This window comes from Callorhinus ursinus, unplaced genomic scaffold (genome assembly GCF_003265705.2).
Source record: "Callorhinus ursinus isolate GAN/ISIS: 27379988/994484 unplaced genomic scaffold, GSC_fseal_2.0 scaffold5, whole genome shotgun sequence".
In the NCBI taxonomy this organism is placed as follows: domain Eukaryota; kingdom Metazoa; phylum Chordata; class Mammalia; order Carnivora; family Otariidae; genus Callorhinus; species Callorhinus ursinus.
This window is the reverse complement of record NW_027397067.1, coordinates 83,069,569-83,085,059: the sequence shown is the minus strand read 5'-3', so window position 1 is coordinate 83,085,059 and position 15,491 is coordinate 83,069,569. Positions and strand designations below refer to the sequence as shown.

At 63.3% G+C, this 15,491-nt stretch overlaps 4 protein-coding genes across 15 annotated transcripts in view; 2 read left to right on the top strand and 2 right to left on the bottom strand.

The window, feature by feature from the left end:
• The window catches only part of PPP1R16A (protein phosphatase 1 regulatory subunit 16A), a 37,918-nt gene extending 37,397 nt beyond the window's left edge, over window positions 1–521 (bottom strand). For all 3 annotated transcript variants that reach the window (XM_025871363.2, XM_025871362.2, XM_073893414.1), the window contains exon 1: window positions 403–521. The gene's annotated coding sequence lies outside the window, so the exon portion shown is untranslated. The remainder of the gene's footprint in view (window positions 1–402) is intronic.
• Window positions 522–636: 115 nt separating this feature from the next.
• FOXH1 (forkhead box H1) lies at window positions 637–5,094 on the top strand. Of its 4 annotated transcripts, none has more exons than XM_073893416.1 (4): window positions 637–1,047; window positions 3,086–3,245; window positions 3,574–3,678; window positions 3,767–5,094. In XM_073893416.1, exons 2-4 carry the CDS (start codon window positions 3,192–3,194, stop codon window positions 4,568–4,570), a joined length of 963 nt encoding a protein of 320 aa, XP_073749517.1. In that variant the 5' UTR covers window positions 637–1,047; window positions 3,086–3,191; the 3' UTR covers window positions 4,571–5,094. The 4 variants fall into 4 exon arrangements, with proteins under 4 accessions (XP_073749517.1, XP_073749516.1, XP_025727145.2 ...); XM_073893415.1 differs by having other exon boundaries at window positions 3,041–3,245; XM_025871360.2 differs by having other exon boundaries at window positions 637–1,332.
• Window positions 5,079–12,102, bottom strand: KIFC2 (kinesin family member C2). Of its 4 annotated transcripts, none has more exons than XM_073893408.1 (18): window positions 11,799–12,097; window positions 11,496–11,577; window positions 11,161–11,321; window positions 10,906–11,044; window positions 10,617–10,741; window positions 10,468–10,533; window positions 10,252–10,380; window positions 9,761–9,838; window positions 9,530–9,644; window positions 9,343–9,452; window positions 8,823–8,931; window positions 8,577–8,734; window positions 6,749–6,853; window positions 6,546–6,667; window positions 6,330–6,453; window positions 6,079–6,208; window positions 5,725–5,981; window positions 5,079–5,641 (listed from the first exon to the last, which is right to left on the bottom strand). In XM_073893408.1, the coding sequence occupies exons 1-18, from the start codon at window positions 11,895–11,897 to the stop codon at window positions 5,387–5,389; spliced, it is 2,364 nt and encodes a 787-aa protein (XP_073749509.1). In that variant the 5' UTR covers window positions 11,898–12,097; the 3' UTR covers window positions 5,079–5,386. The 4 variants fall into 4 exon arrangements, with proteins under 4 accessions (XP_073749509.1, XP_073749511.1, XP_073749510.1 ...); XM_073893410.1 differs by having other exon boundaries at window positions 5,079–5,671; window positions 11,799–12,015; XM_073893409.1 differs by lacking the exons at window positions 8,577–8,734; window positions 8,823–8,931 and having other exon boundaries at window positions 5,079–5,671; window positions 11,799–12,102.
• Window positions 12,103–12,712: 610 nt separating this feature from the next.
• The window catches only part of ZFTRAF1 (zinc finger TRAF-type containing 1), a 17,866-nt gene continuing 15,087 nt past the window's right edge, over window positions 12,713–15,491 (top strand). Inside the window, exons 1-3 of one of the 4 annotated variants that reach the window (XM_025871357.2) lie at window positions 12,713–12,952; window positions 13,093–13,368; window positions 13,575–14,380. In XM_025871357.2, coding sequence (XP_025727142.1) covers window positions 13,276–13,368; window positions 13,575–14,060 — 579 coding nt within the window. In that variant the 5' untranslated portion in view covers window positions 12,713–12,952; window positions 13,093–13,275 and the 3' untranslated portion in view covers window positions 14,061–14,380. Of the gene's footprint in view, window positions 13,369–13,574; window positions 14,381–15,317; window positions 15,361–15,491 lie in introns of those variants that run through there. The other 3 variants (XM_073893423.1, XM_073893424.1, XM_073893419.1) reach the window with 3 other exon arrangements.

Below are 15,491 nucleotides of genomic sequence, written 5' to 3'. Positions count from 1 at the left end.
CAAAGCCCGCACAAAGCCTGGGCATGTCCTTTCTCCGCCCGCCCGAATCTCCCGGCTGCAAACGCGGAGACGTCTGGCGCTGCCCACCTGACCAACAGGTTTGCAAAACTGAAAACGACTCCACGCACGGATCAAGGTGAAAAGCCCCACAGGCGGCCTTCCGTTCACAGGCTGCCGCCCGAGAAGCCGCTCCTGACCCGTGGCACCCTGCGCCCAGGAGGGGCCTGCGGAGACTCGCGCCCCGGCGCCCGCCTCCCCGAGGGCCGGCCGGGCAGGGCGCCCGAGGAGGCCCCGCTCTGCTCCGCGCCCCCCGCGCCCCCCGCGCCCCCCGCGCCCCCCGCCGCCGCTCCCTCCTCCGCCGGCCTCCTCTCCCGCCGCAGGCCCCGGAAGTCCGCGCCTCACCTTCCGCCTCGCGCACAGCGCAGCAGCGCAGCAGCGCAGCGGACCAGACGCGACCCACCGCTCGGTCGGCCCCGCGCTCCTCTGGGCGCCGCGGGGGCGGGCCCCGCGCCCGGCTCTCGCCATGGCAACGCTACACTTCCGGTCCGCGCGGCCCAACGCCGGAAGCCGCGGCCCCGCACGGAAGCCCGGGGGCGGGGCCGACCGGCCAGGGGGCGGGGCCTTCCCCGAGAGGACGGCTGCCGGCGGTGCTGTGTGAGCGTCCCGGTGGCCGCGGCGTCCTGGGCGCGGACGGGGCGGGACGGGCAGGCAGTCAAAGGGCTCTCGGGAGAGCGGCCATCTGTTTGTCCTGGGCTTCTAAAGAATAGTCGGAGTTCACCGGACAAAGCAGAGTCATCACGGACGGAGGGAAAACATAGACCTAAGTGGAACGACCCGGTGCTTTGGGGCCATGGGAAGTAACCGAGGTGGCGGTTTAGGAGGGCGGGGGACAGTGGTCACATAGGAATAGTGCGGACTCAAGGAGCCTTGAACGCCAAACCCGGCAAGGGAGGACGCGTGGAGGGGACGTGGTGACTGAGCACTTGAAGGAGGGAGACCTCTTTGCTAATGGAGTGCGCGTAGGAAGCCGTACACAGTAACAGCGCGGTGAGACACACGGACGCCGTCAGCTAGAGCTCTGGGAACGGAAAGGGGTGACGCAGGGGTTCAGAGGAACCACGGGACGCCCGAGAGTGAAGGGGGCAGTGTGGTACTCCACGGGACCTCACCCATTTCCGCCCCACACTGCCTCCCCCGGTGCACCTCCTGCACTCCTGCCTACCCTCAGCACCTTAACACCAGTCGGCTACCTGCTGTATGCTGCAGATTTTAAACCATTTACGACTATAATGTTGTGGGAGGAGGCTACCCAAGAAAAGTTGAATTCTTGAAGTGAGTTATATAAAGTGTGCTCCTGTGGTTTCCCTTGGGTCTGGGGGCCTTGATACCAGCACCAGCCGCTGCTGGTGTCCTGGGCCCAATACCCCCTTGGGCAGACTTGCTGGTAAGGGGCAGGGCTGGGCTTTGGGTCATGGTACAGACCATAGGCCTCGACTAACTCAAAGGCCTTGACAGATCAGATGGCCAGAGAGAAGGTGAGGGGACAGAACAGGGTCTGGGAATTGAGAGGACCAGTGAGTCTCAGGGCCTGCCAGGGGCATTTTTCTGGGACCACACTTCTGGGGCAGGTCCTGTGCCTGCTAAAACCCTCAGACACTATAGCCAGGCCTGAGCAGGGGGTTCTGGCCCCTCAGGCCTCCTCAGCCTGAGCCTCCACTCTCTTCCCTAGGGTGCCCCTCCTCCATTCAGGCCAACCCCCACCTGCCTGGGGAACATCTCCTTCTACCTAGACTAATCCTCAGGGCCCTGTGGCTGCCTGGGAAGCCTTCCTGCGTACTCACACGACACACCTGTGCTCTCACTCCTGTCCAGGGTGAAGCCAGGTGGTCCTTGCGTGCTCCCCTGGGCAGGAACTATGACCCATGAAGCTGTATCCTCAAGGCCTGGCCCCAAGAGATGTCCAGTAAACTCCTCCAGCTAGGAGACCTCTTCCTCCACACACACGAAAGCCCAGGACCACTGCCCAAGTGCCCCGTAAGAACGAGGGGCATCCTCCTGGGTAGCAACCTTCAGAGCTTTGGACTCAGTGGACCAAAAGAGAAGGGAGGCAACTCTGCCTCCCAAAAGTCCTCTGGGGCCAGGGAGGTCCAGCTCACCTAGAGCCAGTGAGGTGCACAATGAATAATGAGAGCTGGTCAGCTCCCACTGTTAACAGGCACCAGGGAGGGGAGGAAAGTGGCCTCCAAGGCCTTGGGAATCCACTGGGGCCCTGTAGCAGCCCCTAGGAAAATTCCTTTTTTTTTTTTTTTTTTTAAGATTTTATTTATTTATTTGAGAGAGAGAATGAGAGACAGAGAGCACGAGAGGGAAGAGGGTCAGAGGGAGAAGCAGACTCCCTGCTGAGCAGGGAGCCCGATGCGGGACTCGATCCCGGGACTCCAGGATCATGACCTGAGCGGAAGGCCGTCGCTTAACCAACTGAGCCACCCAGGCGCCCCCTAGGAAAATTCCTTGAATTAACTGTGTCCCTATTTTGTTCCTGAAGTTTCCTCCAGGAAGCCCTCTGACCACCATCTAGGTCCCGGAAGCTGCTCAGCCTTGAACTCTGGGCAGACCCCACCCATTCTTGGCAGGTCAACTTTGGGTAAATCAACTCCCGCAGCTATTAAATGCGAGCCTGAAGCCCAGCCCAGACAGGATAAAGTAACCGTAGGTCACAGGCCCCTTCCAAAGGCTTTTCCCTCCAGCTTGTAGGGGGTGCTGAAGGCAGCCCAGGGGTGAGGAATGAGGCCTGGGTGGCCGCCTGCAGCCCCCACTGGAATCCTCCCCGCCCCTCCCTTCCAGATTAACTGAAACCTGCTAATTGTGGCAGTCCTCTGCACGCTCCCCTCCCCCACCGCCGATTTCTCCCTCCCTCTGCCTCCCCTCCCCTCCCCCTTCCATCCGAATGATAAAGGGTCTGGCCCGCCAGGCCCGCCGGCCTCAGGCCCCCAGCCTTGCCTCACCACACTGCCCCATTGCCTTGCCTCCACGGGGCCAGGCCCCTGCCCACGGTGCGTGTCTCCCCCTGCATGGGACCCTGCAGCAACCCACGCCTGGGGCTTCCTGGGTCGGAGTCGTCCTCCCAGCCCCCCAAGAGAAGGAAGAAGAGATACCTGCGGCATGACAAACCCCCCTACACCTACTTGGCCATGATTGCCTTGGTGATCCAGGCCGCACCCTCCCGCAGGCTGAAGCTGGCCCAGGTGAGAGGGACCCCCTTTTTCCCTCACACTCGGTAATCGGACCTTTCGCCAGACCCGTCCCCTACCTACTCCTAGGCTCAGACTCCGGCTTCCATCCCCACCTGGCCCTACCCAGCCGAGCCAGTGGGGCCAGTCCAGGCCTGGGCACCAGGGGAAAGAGCCGAGGTGCTCAGGCAGGACCCTTCCCTCGGGGCTTTTTTTCGCTCGGGCGCAGAGGTGTTCTCCGGTGGGGGGGCGACGCCCCTAAGCCCGGCTGTGGGGGAGGGGCGGCGCTGCTCCCCTCTGCGTCCCGGCTCACACTGCCGCGCCGGTGGGTCGGTGGTTTCAGATCATCCGTCAGGTCCAGGCCGCGTTCCCCTTCTTCAAGGAAGACTACGAGGGCTGGAAGGATTCCATCCGCCACAATCTCTCCTCCAACCGATGCTTCCGCAAGGTGGGGTAGGGCGAGGGTCGGAGCTGGGGCGGAAATCCCGAGGGTCTGGGGTCGGACGGCCCCACCCAAGCCTCCCCACCCCCTCCAGGTGCCTAAAGATCCAGCGAAGCCCCAGGCCAAGGGCAACTTCTGGGCAGTCGACGTGAGCCTGATCCCGGCCGAGGCGCTGCGGCTGCAGAACACGGCCCTGTGCCGGCGCTGGCAGAGCAGGGGCGAGCGGGGAGCCTTCGCCAAGGACCTGGGCCCCTACGTGTTGCACGGCTGGCCCTACCGGCTGCCCAGTCCCCAGCCACCACCCAGTGAGGGCTTCAGCATCAAGTCTTTGTTAGGGGACCCCGGGGAGGGGGCACCACGAAGCAGCCCAGGTCCAGCGGGCTCTGGGCACAGTGGGCAGAAGGTGATGCCCACTCCACCCCTGCCCTCTGAGAGGCCTCTGTGGCCCCTCTGCCCCCTTCCTGGGCCCAGGAGAGCAGATGCGGAGACTTCCCAGGGCGGAAGCAGCAGGCCCTCGCCCCTCTCCTCTGAGCACAGAGCCTGGCCCCTCCACTTACTGCAGGGCTCTCCAGATCCTGGGGGGCTGTCCAGTGGGAGTCACAGGGCCTCGCTGTGGGGGCAGCTGCCCACCTCTTACTTGCCCACCTACACTCCCAATGTGGTAATGCCCTTAGCCCCACTACCGCCCACACCCTGTCCCCAGTGCCCACCTTCAACCAGCTCAGCCTACTGGGGGGTGGCCCCTGAAACTCATGGCCCCCCAGGGCTGCTCTGGGATCTCGATGCCCTCTTCCAGGGGGTGCCACCCAACAAGAGCATCTATGATGTGTGGGTTAGCCACTCCCGAGATCCAGCTGCCTCCACCCCAGGCTGGCTACTCTCCTGGTACAGCCTGTGAGGCTCCCAGGGCAGGGGAGCTTTCCTCTCCTACCCCTTCCTGCCACCACTGGCTTGTTGGGGAACGAGGGCCAAGAGGTCCAAGAGGTGTCTGTGGCCACGGCAGCCCTGAAACACCAGGCACCAGCGGTGCTGAGAATCCACGATGTTTATTGGACTGCCCCACAAAGGGCTGTGGTCTAGCTAGGCACCACCCTGGCCCTGATGGTCAGTCATGCCTCTCCTACCCCCAGAGGCAAGACTGGAAAGAGTGGGGGCTTTCCTAGCAGCAGCCCCTTCCTGATCCTACTTTCTCTGCTGGTCTACCCTCCTTTCCATCCATCCATCCATCACCATGTGACACTTCCCCTCCCTGGCTCCGGGCTGGGGGAGGGAGAACCTAAATGGTGGCTCCAGCCTGAAGTCCTGTTCTCCCTCGTGTGCCTGGGAACGAGGTAGCAGCACCTTTTTGGGGAAAGGAACTCAAGATTCTGCTTGGTTTTGGTGGTGGTAGTGGGGAAGATAACAGTAAAGGAGTAGACAACATTTTAATGCCGAGTCTGATTTTTGGTGATGGGGTGGTGCTTGGGATAACCACTTGGCGGGGTCTACCTCCCACGGTTCTGGCATCCCCTGGTGTGTGCTGCGATAACAGCAAATGGTGATAAGGAGGGAGCTGAGGGCCTGGGGGAGGGAGAGGCAATCATGTACCTACACTAAATACTCATGGGGCAAGGGAACCAATTCCGGGGGAGGGGGCAGTGGGCCCCCAGAGGTCAAGGAGGTTGTGAGGGTGTAGGAGCTTTGCTGCCTCTGCCGGCAGAGACGCGACTCCAGACTACGAGGGCATGTTCTTTTGGGTCCCAAGGGCCGAGCTGGAGTCGCTCTCTGGGCCGGGACTTGGAGGGCTGCCGGGGGACGGCGTGGGAGTGCAGGGGGTCCCGGTGAGTGGTGTGTCGGTGCTGAGGGAAGAGGGCGTCCCAGAGCGCGGGGCCCTGCAGCGCCGGGCTGGCCCCAGCTCCACTTGGCCCACTCGCTCGGCGAACTTCAGCGAGCACACAGTCTCGCCCAGATCCTCGGGCCGCGTGGAAATCTGCGGGGAAGCGGCGCAGATGGGCGGGCCCTGAGCGGGCGGCGCCTGGCTTGCAAACCACCCCATGCCTGCCCGAGGCCCACCTGCAGCAGCAGCACCGCGGTGGCACCAGGTCCCAGCGCAGGCTGCAGAAGGCGCGTGAGCTGAGAATCGCGGAAGGGCACGTGTGGCCGGCGGGCCCGCAGCGCGGCCATCACGCCCCCCAGGGCCAGCAGTGAGCGATTGATAGTCCGGGCCTCCCGCAGACGCTGGGCGCCATCTTGGTCTCCCGGCGACGTGCCGGCCGCCCCCGCCTTCCAGGCACGCTCGGATCCGGCCAGGTCCACCAGGTGCAGGGTGCCTGCAAGGGCAAGCAAGCCCGACGTGGAGGGAGCCCTGGTCTTGGGTGCTGCGGGCCCTCCCCCCCACCTGCGGGGCTCAGGTGCGCGCCTCGGTACCTGCGGTGCCTGGCCCGCGAGGTGGGGACGCTGTGCGTAGTGTCAGCGTGACCAAAGCATGCGACCGAGAGCTGTGCCGATTCTTGGTGGTGGCGGCGGTGGCCCGGTTGCTCCTCCCCAGGCTCAGCATCTGGAGGGCGGAGCAATAGGACCTACCTGCTGCAGGGTCTGCGTCCCTAGGTGGGAGCACAGGCGGGGCCTTGGAGAACTCCTGGGGGGGGGGGGGGTGCGTTGCCACTGGGCAGCCTTACCTGGTGCAGGGTCTCCAGGTTGGGCACATCCCAGTAGGTGAGACCAGCCACCTGAATGCCCCCCTGGCCTGCTGGGCCCTGCCTCACGGCCAGGCGCTCTGGAGGCCCTGGGGCAAGGAGGTCCCTGGTGAGAAAGGGAAGGGCTTGGTTTCTGAGGTTCCCCGGGTAACTGGAAGAGCACAGGGTGAGGACAAGGCGCTGTAGCATGGCCCTGACCTGACAGCCTCATTGTAGATCTCCACCATGCTGAGAGTTACACGGTGTTGCCCTCCAGTCCCCATCTCCTGGAACAGTGACTGCAGTGCCCTAGGAGCTATGCCAGGGTCCTCAGGTGGGCCCTGGGGACAGGGTGGGGTGCTGCATCAGACTCACATCCCAGCCCCTGGCCCCAGGAGCCACCCCGGGTCTCCCCTTCCCACCTCCATACTGTAGGTCTTCCCCGTGCCCGTCTGACCATAGGTGAAAATGCAGACACTGTAGCCTCGGAGGCAGGACAGCACAGCTGGCTCCAGCTCCCGGAAGACCTAGGGTCGGAGGGGGTAAGGGTCCTAAGCCCCAGGACCCGGGACACAGTGTGAATGAAGCTTGATTCCCTGGGGAGGGCGGCTCTAGGAGGGCACAGTGGAAAGGAGGATCTCCCAACAAATTGAAGAGGCTCCCTGGAGGAGGCATTTGCAAGAATTTGCCAGGCAGAGAAGGGAAGGGATGTGCCAGAAAGAAAGAGCAAGCAACACGGAGCACTGGAATTCTGAGGACCACCTGGGAGGCCCAGGGGCGCAGCAGCCGAGAGCCCAGATGCTGGGCTTGGCTGCCAGGTTCAAACCCCGGGCATGATGGGAAGCAAAGCATCCATCGTCCTTCTGGGCTAAGGTTTTCCCTCTGTGAGGTGACAACTACAGTGCCACCTGTCGTAAGGGCTCAAGGGGAGCATGTACAAGAGGACTAGAGCAGCACCAGGCACACAAAGAATGAGCCCAGAAGGGCTGCACAAGTGACCAGCTCTCGGTGGCTCGTCAAGATCACTGGAACCCTGGCCTGTGAGGGTACACAGAGAGGCGGCTGAGGAGGAAATGGCGCTGGGACTTATATCCTGTGGGCAACTGGACCCCAGCAGCAGCCTTTTGAGCAATGACATGGCCAGCTTTTGTGGCCAGAAGGTGGCTGCCAACAGAGTAGCCTGCAAGTTCTACTTAACGTGTTCCCTGCCAGCAATGAGGGCAGAATCCAGACTTGCCAGGGAGGTCCCTGAGATTCCATGACCGGAAGGAAGCACTGAGGGTGACTGATGGGGGGCTGTGGTGCCCTTGCACGATGGGGAACACAGGTGAGCAGGCTCAGTGAAAGATGCCTTTGGCTCCTTCATTCAGACACACTGGAATTGGAGGGCCCTGTCAGAGGACCGCCTGGAAGGCAGCAGACGGGCCAGGCTGCACAGGGCTGAAGTTTGGGATGCAGGCTGAGACCAGGGGAAGTGTGTGAGATAGACAAGTGAAAAACAGCTGTGGTACTCCAGGAAGTGGGGGAAGGAGCCCTGGCCACCTGCCAGACACTCCTCACACTGTGTACCTGTGAGGCCAACACAGCTCAGAATCTCTGCTAGCTCTCCCTTACTCCATCGCCTCTGTTTCCTGAGCTTTGCAAGTTCTAATGCCAAAGTCTATGTGGACAGCGACAGGGAGACAGGGAGCGGATGAAGCAAGGTGGGGAGCTGGGCCTGGCGGGAAAGGGGAGGAGGGAAGGAGAGCGGGACCTGTAGTGGGCTCTCAGGAGAGCACTGAGGCTGGAAACCACCCACTCGCCCTTGCGCCCCAACTGCTTCCTTGGCCACAAGGCATGGAGGGGAGCCTGCCCTCACAGCCAGCCCACTCCACCCCGGCTGAAAGAGTAAGCAGCCGGCAAGCCTGGAGGAAGGTGGTTACAGTACTGTCCCCACCCTAGCCACGCTCTGCAGCCAGCTCTCGAGCGGTGGCCATCATTTCAGACAAGATCGTTTTCCTTAGTTTCCTGGTAAAAAAGTTACTTTTTAAAATGTTAACCTTTCCATTAAACCAGAAGGCTTATTTCCACTGGAACCGCAGAGGAGGTGCCCAGCTAGGCTCCCATTCCTGCCTCCCAGAACCTGCTCCCTTCCCTTCCCTTCACTGGAGTTCAGCCACCGGGAAGGCAGATGAAGGGGAACCCAGAGCCTCTTCTGATCCGGGGGCAGTGTGAGGGAAGGACAGCACAGACGCAAGGGCAGACCATCACCTCCTCCTGGCTGGCCTCTGGAGAGAAAACCCAGTCCAGGCGGAAGCGACGCTGGCGCCCTCGATAGCAGGTGGTGACCGTGCCACTGGGGCCAGGCTCCGAGCTCACCAGGCTGGAGGGTGTCCCTGGCCTCAGCCGACACAGCACACGGATATTTCCTGGGATGGAGATCACATCAGTGGGCTGCCTCCCAGGCCCTAAAGCATGGGGAGGCCCCACTTCCTCCACTTCCCAAGCCTGCCATACCCTTGAGCTCCAGCAGCCGCCCTGGGCATCCAGTTGGGGGCCCCTGCTGCTCCTCAGGGAGCTGAGTCCCAGCCCCGCCAGATGACAGTGCCCCCAGGGCCCAGGACACCTGGTGGAATAGGGATGTGAGGAAGTGGGTGCAGTTGAGGAGCTTGGCGGAGGGGCTGCTGAGGATATAACTTTCAGTGGCTCTGGGCCCCTAGGGGCATCATTTGTGGGCCCAGGATGGAGACCCAGAACCTGAGGAGAATCAGGGAAAAAGACATCTGTCTCCTCCAGGGTTGGCAATCCTGTGAGGGATTTACTGTCACCCCAGTTTGCACCGACAAAAGTGAGACCCAAAAATGAGATCACACCTAGGGTGTGTGAGATCACAAGCTGTTCTGATTCCAGAGCCTACCACCTCCATTACAGCAGGCAGCCCCCCAGGGTAGAAAGAAAGAATAAGGGTTCCCCACGGAAGAACAGTGACCAGGCTGCCCAGAGAGCATGTTCTGGAGAGGGGGCAGATGGTCCTGACCTGACCCCGGGCCTCACTGAGCGAACATTGACAGCTCTGGGTAAATGTGCTGACCAGTCCTCGGAGATCCCCACAGCCCTGACGCAGACTGGCCATCCGTGCCCGAAGTCCTGGCAGGGAGAGTTTGTTGTGAGGGAGAGCCCTGACCCCATGGCCTTTCCGCGAGCCCTCTGGTCCCAGCCCTTACCTGCCAGCCGCCCATGCATCTGCTGCAGCTCCCTTCTACAGTTCTGCTCAGTCTCCTGCTGGAGCTGCCGAAGGGCCCCCCGAAGGCCCTGCAGCTGCACCTCCTGCACCCCCAGCTGTCCCGCCCAACCCCACCCTTGTCACTGAGGAAACAGGGCACTTACCAGGCCCTGCCTCAGATACCCCACCTCCCTGTGCCCCAGCCTTCCCGGCCCCTGGGCTCAGTGCCCACCTGGACTTGAAGTGCTTCTGTGGTGTCCTGGGCTTCCTGAAGCCGGCTCTGGAGCTCCGCCAAGGCCTCTGCCTCCTCCTGCAGGAAGGGTGGGAGCCAGGTCAGCTGTGGAGCCAGGAGCGAACTAAAGGAGGTGCACGCCAGCAGCCCCATTGGGCTGGATGGAGACGTCAAGTTGAGAGGAGCAGGCACAGCTCGTCATGAATCCACGTCTCCCAACTTTATACGGGACTCCTTCCCCCAAGTCCCTCTGCTCTCCTGGGGTCAGTCACGTGGAAAGCCACAGGACAGGGCAGAGATGTTCTCCCATGGGCACTGGTCTCCTTGCACAGACCATCCCAGGGCCTGTCCACCCCCTGCCCCTGCACCCTGGGCTCTGCTCCTGAAAGGTCAGAGAGGCTTCCAGCAGCATTAGATCCTGGACAGTGTTGCAGGTAGCCAGGTGTTCAGGAGCCCCAGACTGCAGGAGAGATACCAGCTAAGGAGGATACCTGGGGGGCCCTGGTGGAGGGGCCAGGGCCCCAGTGTAGCAGGAGGTCCCGAGTGAGGCTCAGGCTCTGTTTCAGAGCCTCATTCTCCAGGGTTAGATGCTGAACCCTTTTCTCTGAGTCTGTTGCCCCCTGGTGGAGAGAGAAGCCCTCAAGACTCACCTGAAAGTTGGGCCACCTCTCTTGTCACCCTCCTGGAGCCCCACCCCGCAACCTTACCACTCCCAGGCGCAGCCGGCCCAGCTCCTCCTCCTGCAGTTCTAGTTGCTGCTTCAGCTCCTCTAGCTGGGAAGGAAAGAGGGGCACAGGACGGAGCACCTCCTTCCAATCTCTCCACCCCCATCCCTGTCGCCTTCTGGACCCCTTACCTGGCCGAGGATGAGCTGCTCCAGCCGCTGCCAAGCCCTCTGGTCCTCCTCCAACTGCGGAAGGTTCTGCCCTTGGGCCTCATCCCTTGGTGAAAGGGAAGGGCTCTCTTCTTGAGATGGGGATCCTGGGGTGGGGTGGGCCAGTTAAGACTGATGAGGCCCCTAACCTGAAGGAGGGGACACCTCGGCAACAGGGCTGGGCATGGGACCCCGAACTGCAGGCCACTCGGTTTCTGTGGGCTTCACTCCCTCCACACACTCCCTTTACGATGCACTACTCCTTACGCACCAGCAGGAGTGGGGCACTGCCCCTCCGAGGCTGGCTGAGTCCCCTGGGACAGGGCCTGCCTTCCCCTGGGGCTCCGAATCCATGCCAGGAGGGCCAAGAGCTGACCAGTCACCGTCAACAGTGGGGGGACATCGCTCGGCTGTAAAGAAGATAGAAGAACCAGAGCAGAGAAGACGGAGGTGATGACACGCATGGGCAGACCAAAAGGACTGTGGAGAGAGTATGGATCAGCCGGAGGACCCTCACCCCGCTCACCTTGGTCAGGTCAGGAGGATTCCCGAGGCTCTCTTCCGCCCCCAGCTGGACGGAGAGGAACTCAGCAAGACGCACGAGAGCCTCTTCCAGGGAGACCTCGGTAGGACGGCCTTCGGCTCCCTCTTCCGGCCCATCCTCAGATTCGGAGCAGCCAGTGAGGCCTGGTAGCGGGAAAGCGAGGCTTGTGGCTCACGTGTCGGAGGCCTGACCACCAGAAGGCACCTCCTGGGTCCCTCCCTCCCAGAGAGGTCACGGGCACCCCTTCCTCTCTCGGACGGCGGGGTTCCCTCCTGGCCCCGGGGACGCAGCGCTCCCGGCGCACCGACAGCACCTACCGACCAGGCCTGTCAGCTCGGTCCACAGCTCTGCCGGGGGCTGGTCGGGGCGGCGGCGACCCCCGCGCTGGCAACCCGCACTCTGGGGAGAGAGCGGCGGGACCTCTGAGGGGGGGCCCCCCTCCCTCCGAGACCCGGGCCAAGGGAGTTGAGGTCTCCGATTCCAACAGCACAACAGAGACGGGGTCCTCCGCACGGCCCTCCCTCCCCAGCGTCAGCGCCCCGGGAACGTGCGCTGCGCGGGCCCGCAAAACCCGCTCTCAGGAAGGGGGGCGCCGGACGTGCTGGGCCCGCTCCGCTCACCTGGGCGGGGTCCCCGGGGTCGCCGGCCGCCGCAGCCCCGCCATCCCTACGAAAGAGGCTGTAGAAGATGTAGATGAGCAGTGAGTAGAAGGCGTACATGGGAGCGCGGGGCGGCAGAGGGCCCCGCTTCGCGCCGCCCCGCGTCCCAGCGCCCCGACTCCGCGCCCGCGCGCTGCAAAACCGGTGCGCATGCTCGGGGAGGCCGCCCCCACGGCCCCGCTCCCGCGGGTGGGGGCCGCGCGCCCGAGGAAAGGGGGTGACAGGAACAGGAGCCCCCCGGGCCCCACCCGGACACCTGCCCCGCGCCTCCCACCCCTACTTCACTGAGACCCCAGGTTGAGAACGCTCACGGCCTCCACACACCACCTCCTCGGAATCCTTCCCAGCCTTCCGCGGAGGACCCTATCGCCCTCGCCCCTTAGAGCCCACAGCTGGTAGGAGGCCAAGCGCCCATCCTCACATTACCACGCTCCTCATAGCCCCGCCCAGCTGCACCCAGACCCCTCCTCCCATCTCAGCCCTGCCCAGACCCCTATCACAGCCCCGCCCCCCGCCACACCCCCCTCCCTCCCCGCTCCGCCCAGCCCCCCTCATAGCCCCGCCCAGACCCCTTCACAGCCCCGCCCCCTGCGACAGTCTCTTCCCTCCCAACTCCGCGCAGTCCCGCCCAGACCCACTCCCCTCTCAGCCCCGCCCACGCCCTTCACAGCTCCGCCCTCAACCCGCCCCTTTTACTGGCCCTTCCCTTCACAGCCCCTCCCCTCACCACAGATCCCTCCAAACCACTTGGGTATCATACCGCAATCGTGGGACAGAGCTCCCTCCTCCTAGTACCCTCTCCGCCTCCACAACCTTGTCTGGCTCTCCTAGAACGGCCCCTTCCCCAGGCCCCGCCCTCCCACCGCTCTAGCCTCCGCTCCTCTCGTTGGTTCGCGTCCGGCCAATGTTGGCTGGGCTGAAGGGGGAGACCCGGCAGCGTACCGCGAGCGAGCGAGCGGGCGGGCGGGCGATCGGCGGGCGGCGGGGTGGGCGACTGCGGCCTACAGCTCGCCTCTGCGTCGGGGCCTCGCAGCTCAGCCGCCGCTGAGGGCCTGCGCTGTAGCTCCTTCCAGGCCAGGTTCCGAAGACGGCGCCTCCCGGAGCGCAGGAACCAGGTCGAGTGGGCCTGCGCGCGACTCTCCCCGAGGCCCGGCACCCCCACTTGGATTCCAGGGCCCCAGAACTCACGCCCACCCAGGTCAGGTTCGCTTTCTCCTTTCTTTTCCCGGCCTAACTAGGTTCCTCTTCCCCACAGCTGCGTCCCAGGGCTCCGGAAAGTTTCGAATGAGCCTATCCCAACACTTAGAAATGGGGCTCTGGAACCTGGGAGTCCAGGAGAGTCGCCTTTAGGGCTCCTGGTCGCCGGCTTCTGCGTTTTCTTCCTCTCCAAAGTTTTGAATCCCCTTCCTGTTTCACATTCCCTACCGCCCGAGGTGCCATGGCCCCCAAGCCTTGGAGTGAGTGGAGCACGACCCTGTCCCACCTGGCACTGGGAGTGGTGTCTCTGCATGCAGCCGTGCGCACTGCCCAGGTGAGTACACCGGGGTGGGGCAGGGATGTGTCCCGCTCCCGAACTGCAAGGATCTGCGTCAGGTCCAGTTCCCCCGATCACAGAGAGGGTGGCGGGAGGTTGAATCTGAAGGCCAGGGTTGCATGAGACCCCCAGACCTTTCCCTGCTTAAAGGAAGGTCCTGGCCTCTTTTTTCCCCACACCTCCTCCTATCTTTGTGCTGACAGGCAAGTCGAGGGGCCGCTGCTGGCTTCCTGCTCCAGGCCTTGGCCTCTGCCACCATGCTGGCCCCAGGGCTGGGCACAGATGAAGACTGTCTTGCTGGAGCCTGGGTGGCCACTGTCATTGGCCTGCCCCTTCTGGCCTTCGATTTCCACTGGGTGAATGGGGACCGCTCCTCTGCCAACCTGCTCCTGGGAGGAGGGATGGTGCTGGCAGTGGCCGGTGACCACCTTGGTGCTGAGGGCCGCTCTGTGGCTAGTCAGGCAGTGGTGCTGGTGGTTGCAGTAACGATCCTCATTGTGGCCGTTTTCACAGCCAACACTTACGGAATGTGGGGGGGCGCAATGTTGGGTGCTGCAGGCCTCCTGAGCCGGCTAGAGGAAGAGAGACTGCTGCTGCTACCAAAGGAGGACGTCTGTCGCTGGGCCTTGGCTGCAGGCAGCTGGGCCTACCACCAAGCCCTGCACACACAGCGCCTGCAGTGGGAGTGATGTTTGGAGACAGCAAGGTGGGGCTTCTGCCCTGGCTACACCTCCCCCTCCCACAGGCCTGTTCCTGTGGGCCTCCTCCCCTAGGATGGACTCTCTTGCCTCCCAAAGGGAGCTTGCTGCAGGCTGATGGATGCCTTGGTCAGGGTGCTCAGGTGCCTGAATCTGGGCACTGTCCCTCTGGCTGAGTGTGGGCACTCGCCTAGACCAGAATGAAGGAGATGGGGCCCCAGGCACATGTTGGGGCCTGATGCTGGTCGGGCCGTGGTTTTGGGTCCAGAGAGAGGCTTGGTCTCCAATAAACCTTAGGGATACAGCAGGAATATGGAATCTGCCCATTCTTGAAAGGGATCGAGGGGTCCTCCGCTGAGCTTTCTAAAGCTCCAGCGCAGCAACTGGTTTCCTTGTGTAAAAAAAGGGATGTCCTGAAACTAGCCCTGGGGCCTCCTCACTCAGCCTGACCTCCTAATGGCACCCTTGTCAGGAGGGCCCCTAGACTGAGAAGACCTAGTCCTGGACCCTGTGACATACTGGAGCTCTGAATATCCTTGTACAGCCTGGCAGGTGGCCCTCCAGGACAGTGACCTTCACCGGCTGCCGGCTGGGGTGGGGACAGGGGAGGACCGTACTATACCTGTATTACAGCTGTCCAGAAATTAACATTCCCTCTCAGAGCTGACTTCACATGTACTCATTTGTCCTCAGGCCTGTGCAAGGCAAGTCCTGATTTTCCAAGACCCTCACTTTCCACAGTGGACCCCTCTTCAGTTTCCAGCCCCGGGATTAATGGTTTAAATTCGGGGTCCGGAGCCCTTTCTCGGGGAGTACCTATGCTTGGGTGCTGTGGAAGCACACCTGGTCCCACACAAGAGGGACAGGAGTGGCCGGCAGGGTTTCTCTCCCCGGCGTGCACGCAGACCTGAGTGTTGGGAGGACAAAGGCGCAAGCACAGCCCGACGTGGGGGGGGGGCCCAGGAATGCCCACCATCCGAGTGGCCTTCGGCTTGTGGGCCGCACCCTAGACGGACCGGAAGCGGCGCGCACGCCCCCAACCCCAGGATTTCCCCGCCCCGGGCGCGCGCCCCTCCGCAAGTTGCCCTGGGCCCCGCCCCCTTCCTGCCCACTTTCTGCAGGGGCGGGCCCTTGGGCGTCCTTGCGCGCCCATTGGGTCTGACGGACGTACCGTCTAGCCCTGAATGGTGCTCCCATTGGCCCCACACAGTCACGTGACTGGGAGACCGAGGGGGCGGTGGCGGCGGCAGGGGGAGCGCGCAGCGAAAACAAAGATGGCGGCCGCGCCGGGGTCGGTGGCCGCGGCAGCTTCGGGGCGACGGGCGGGCCGGACCCACTGAGGCGGCGGCGCAGGGAGCGGGGCTGCGGGGTCGCGGCGGCAGCGAGAGGGCGGCGGGAGCGCGCGGCGCCCCTAACCTCCAG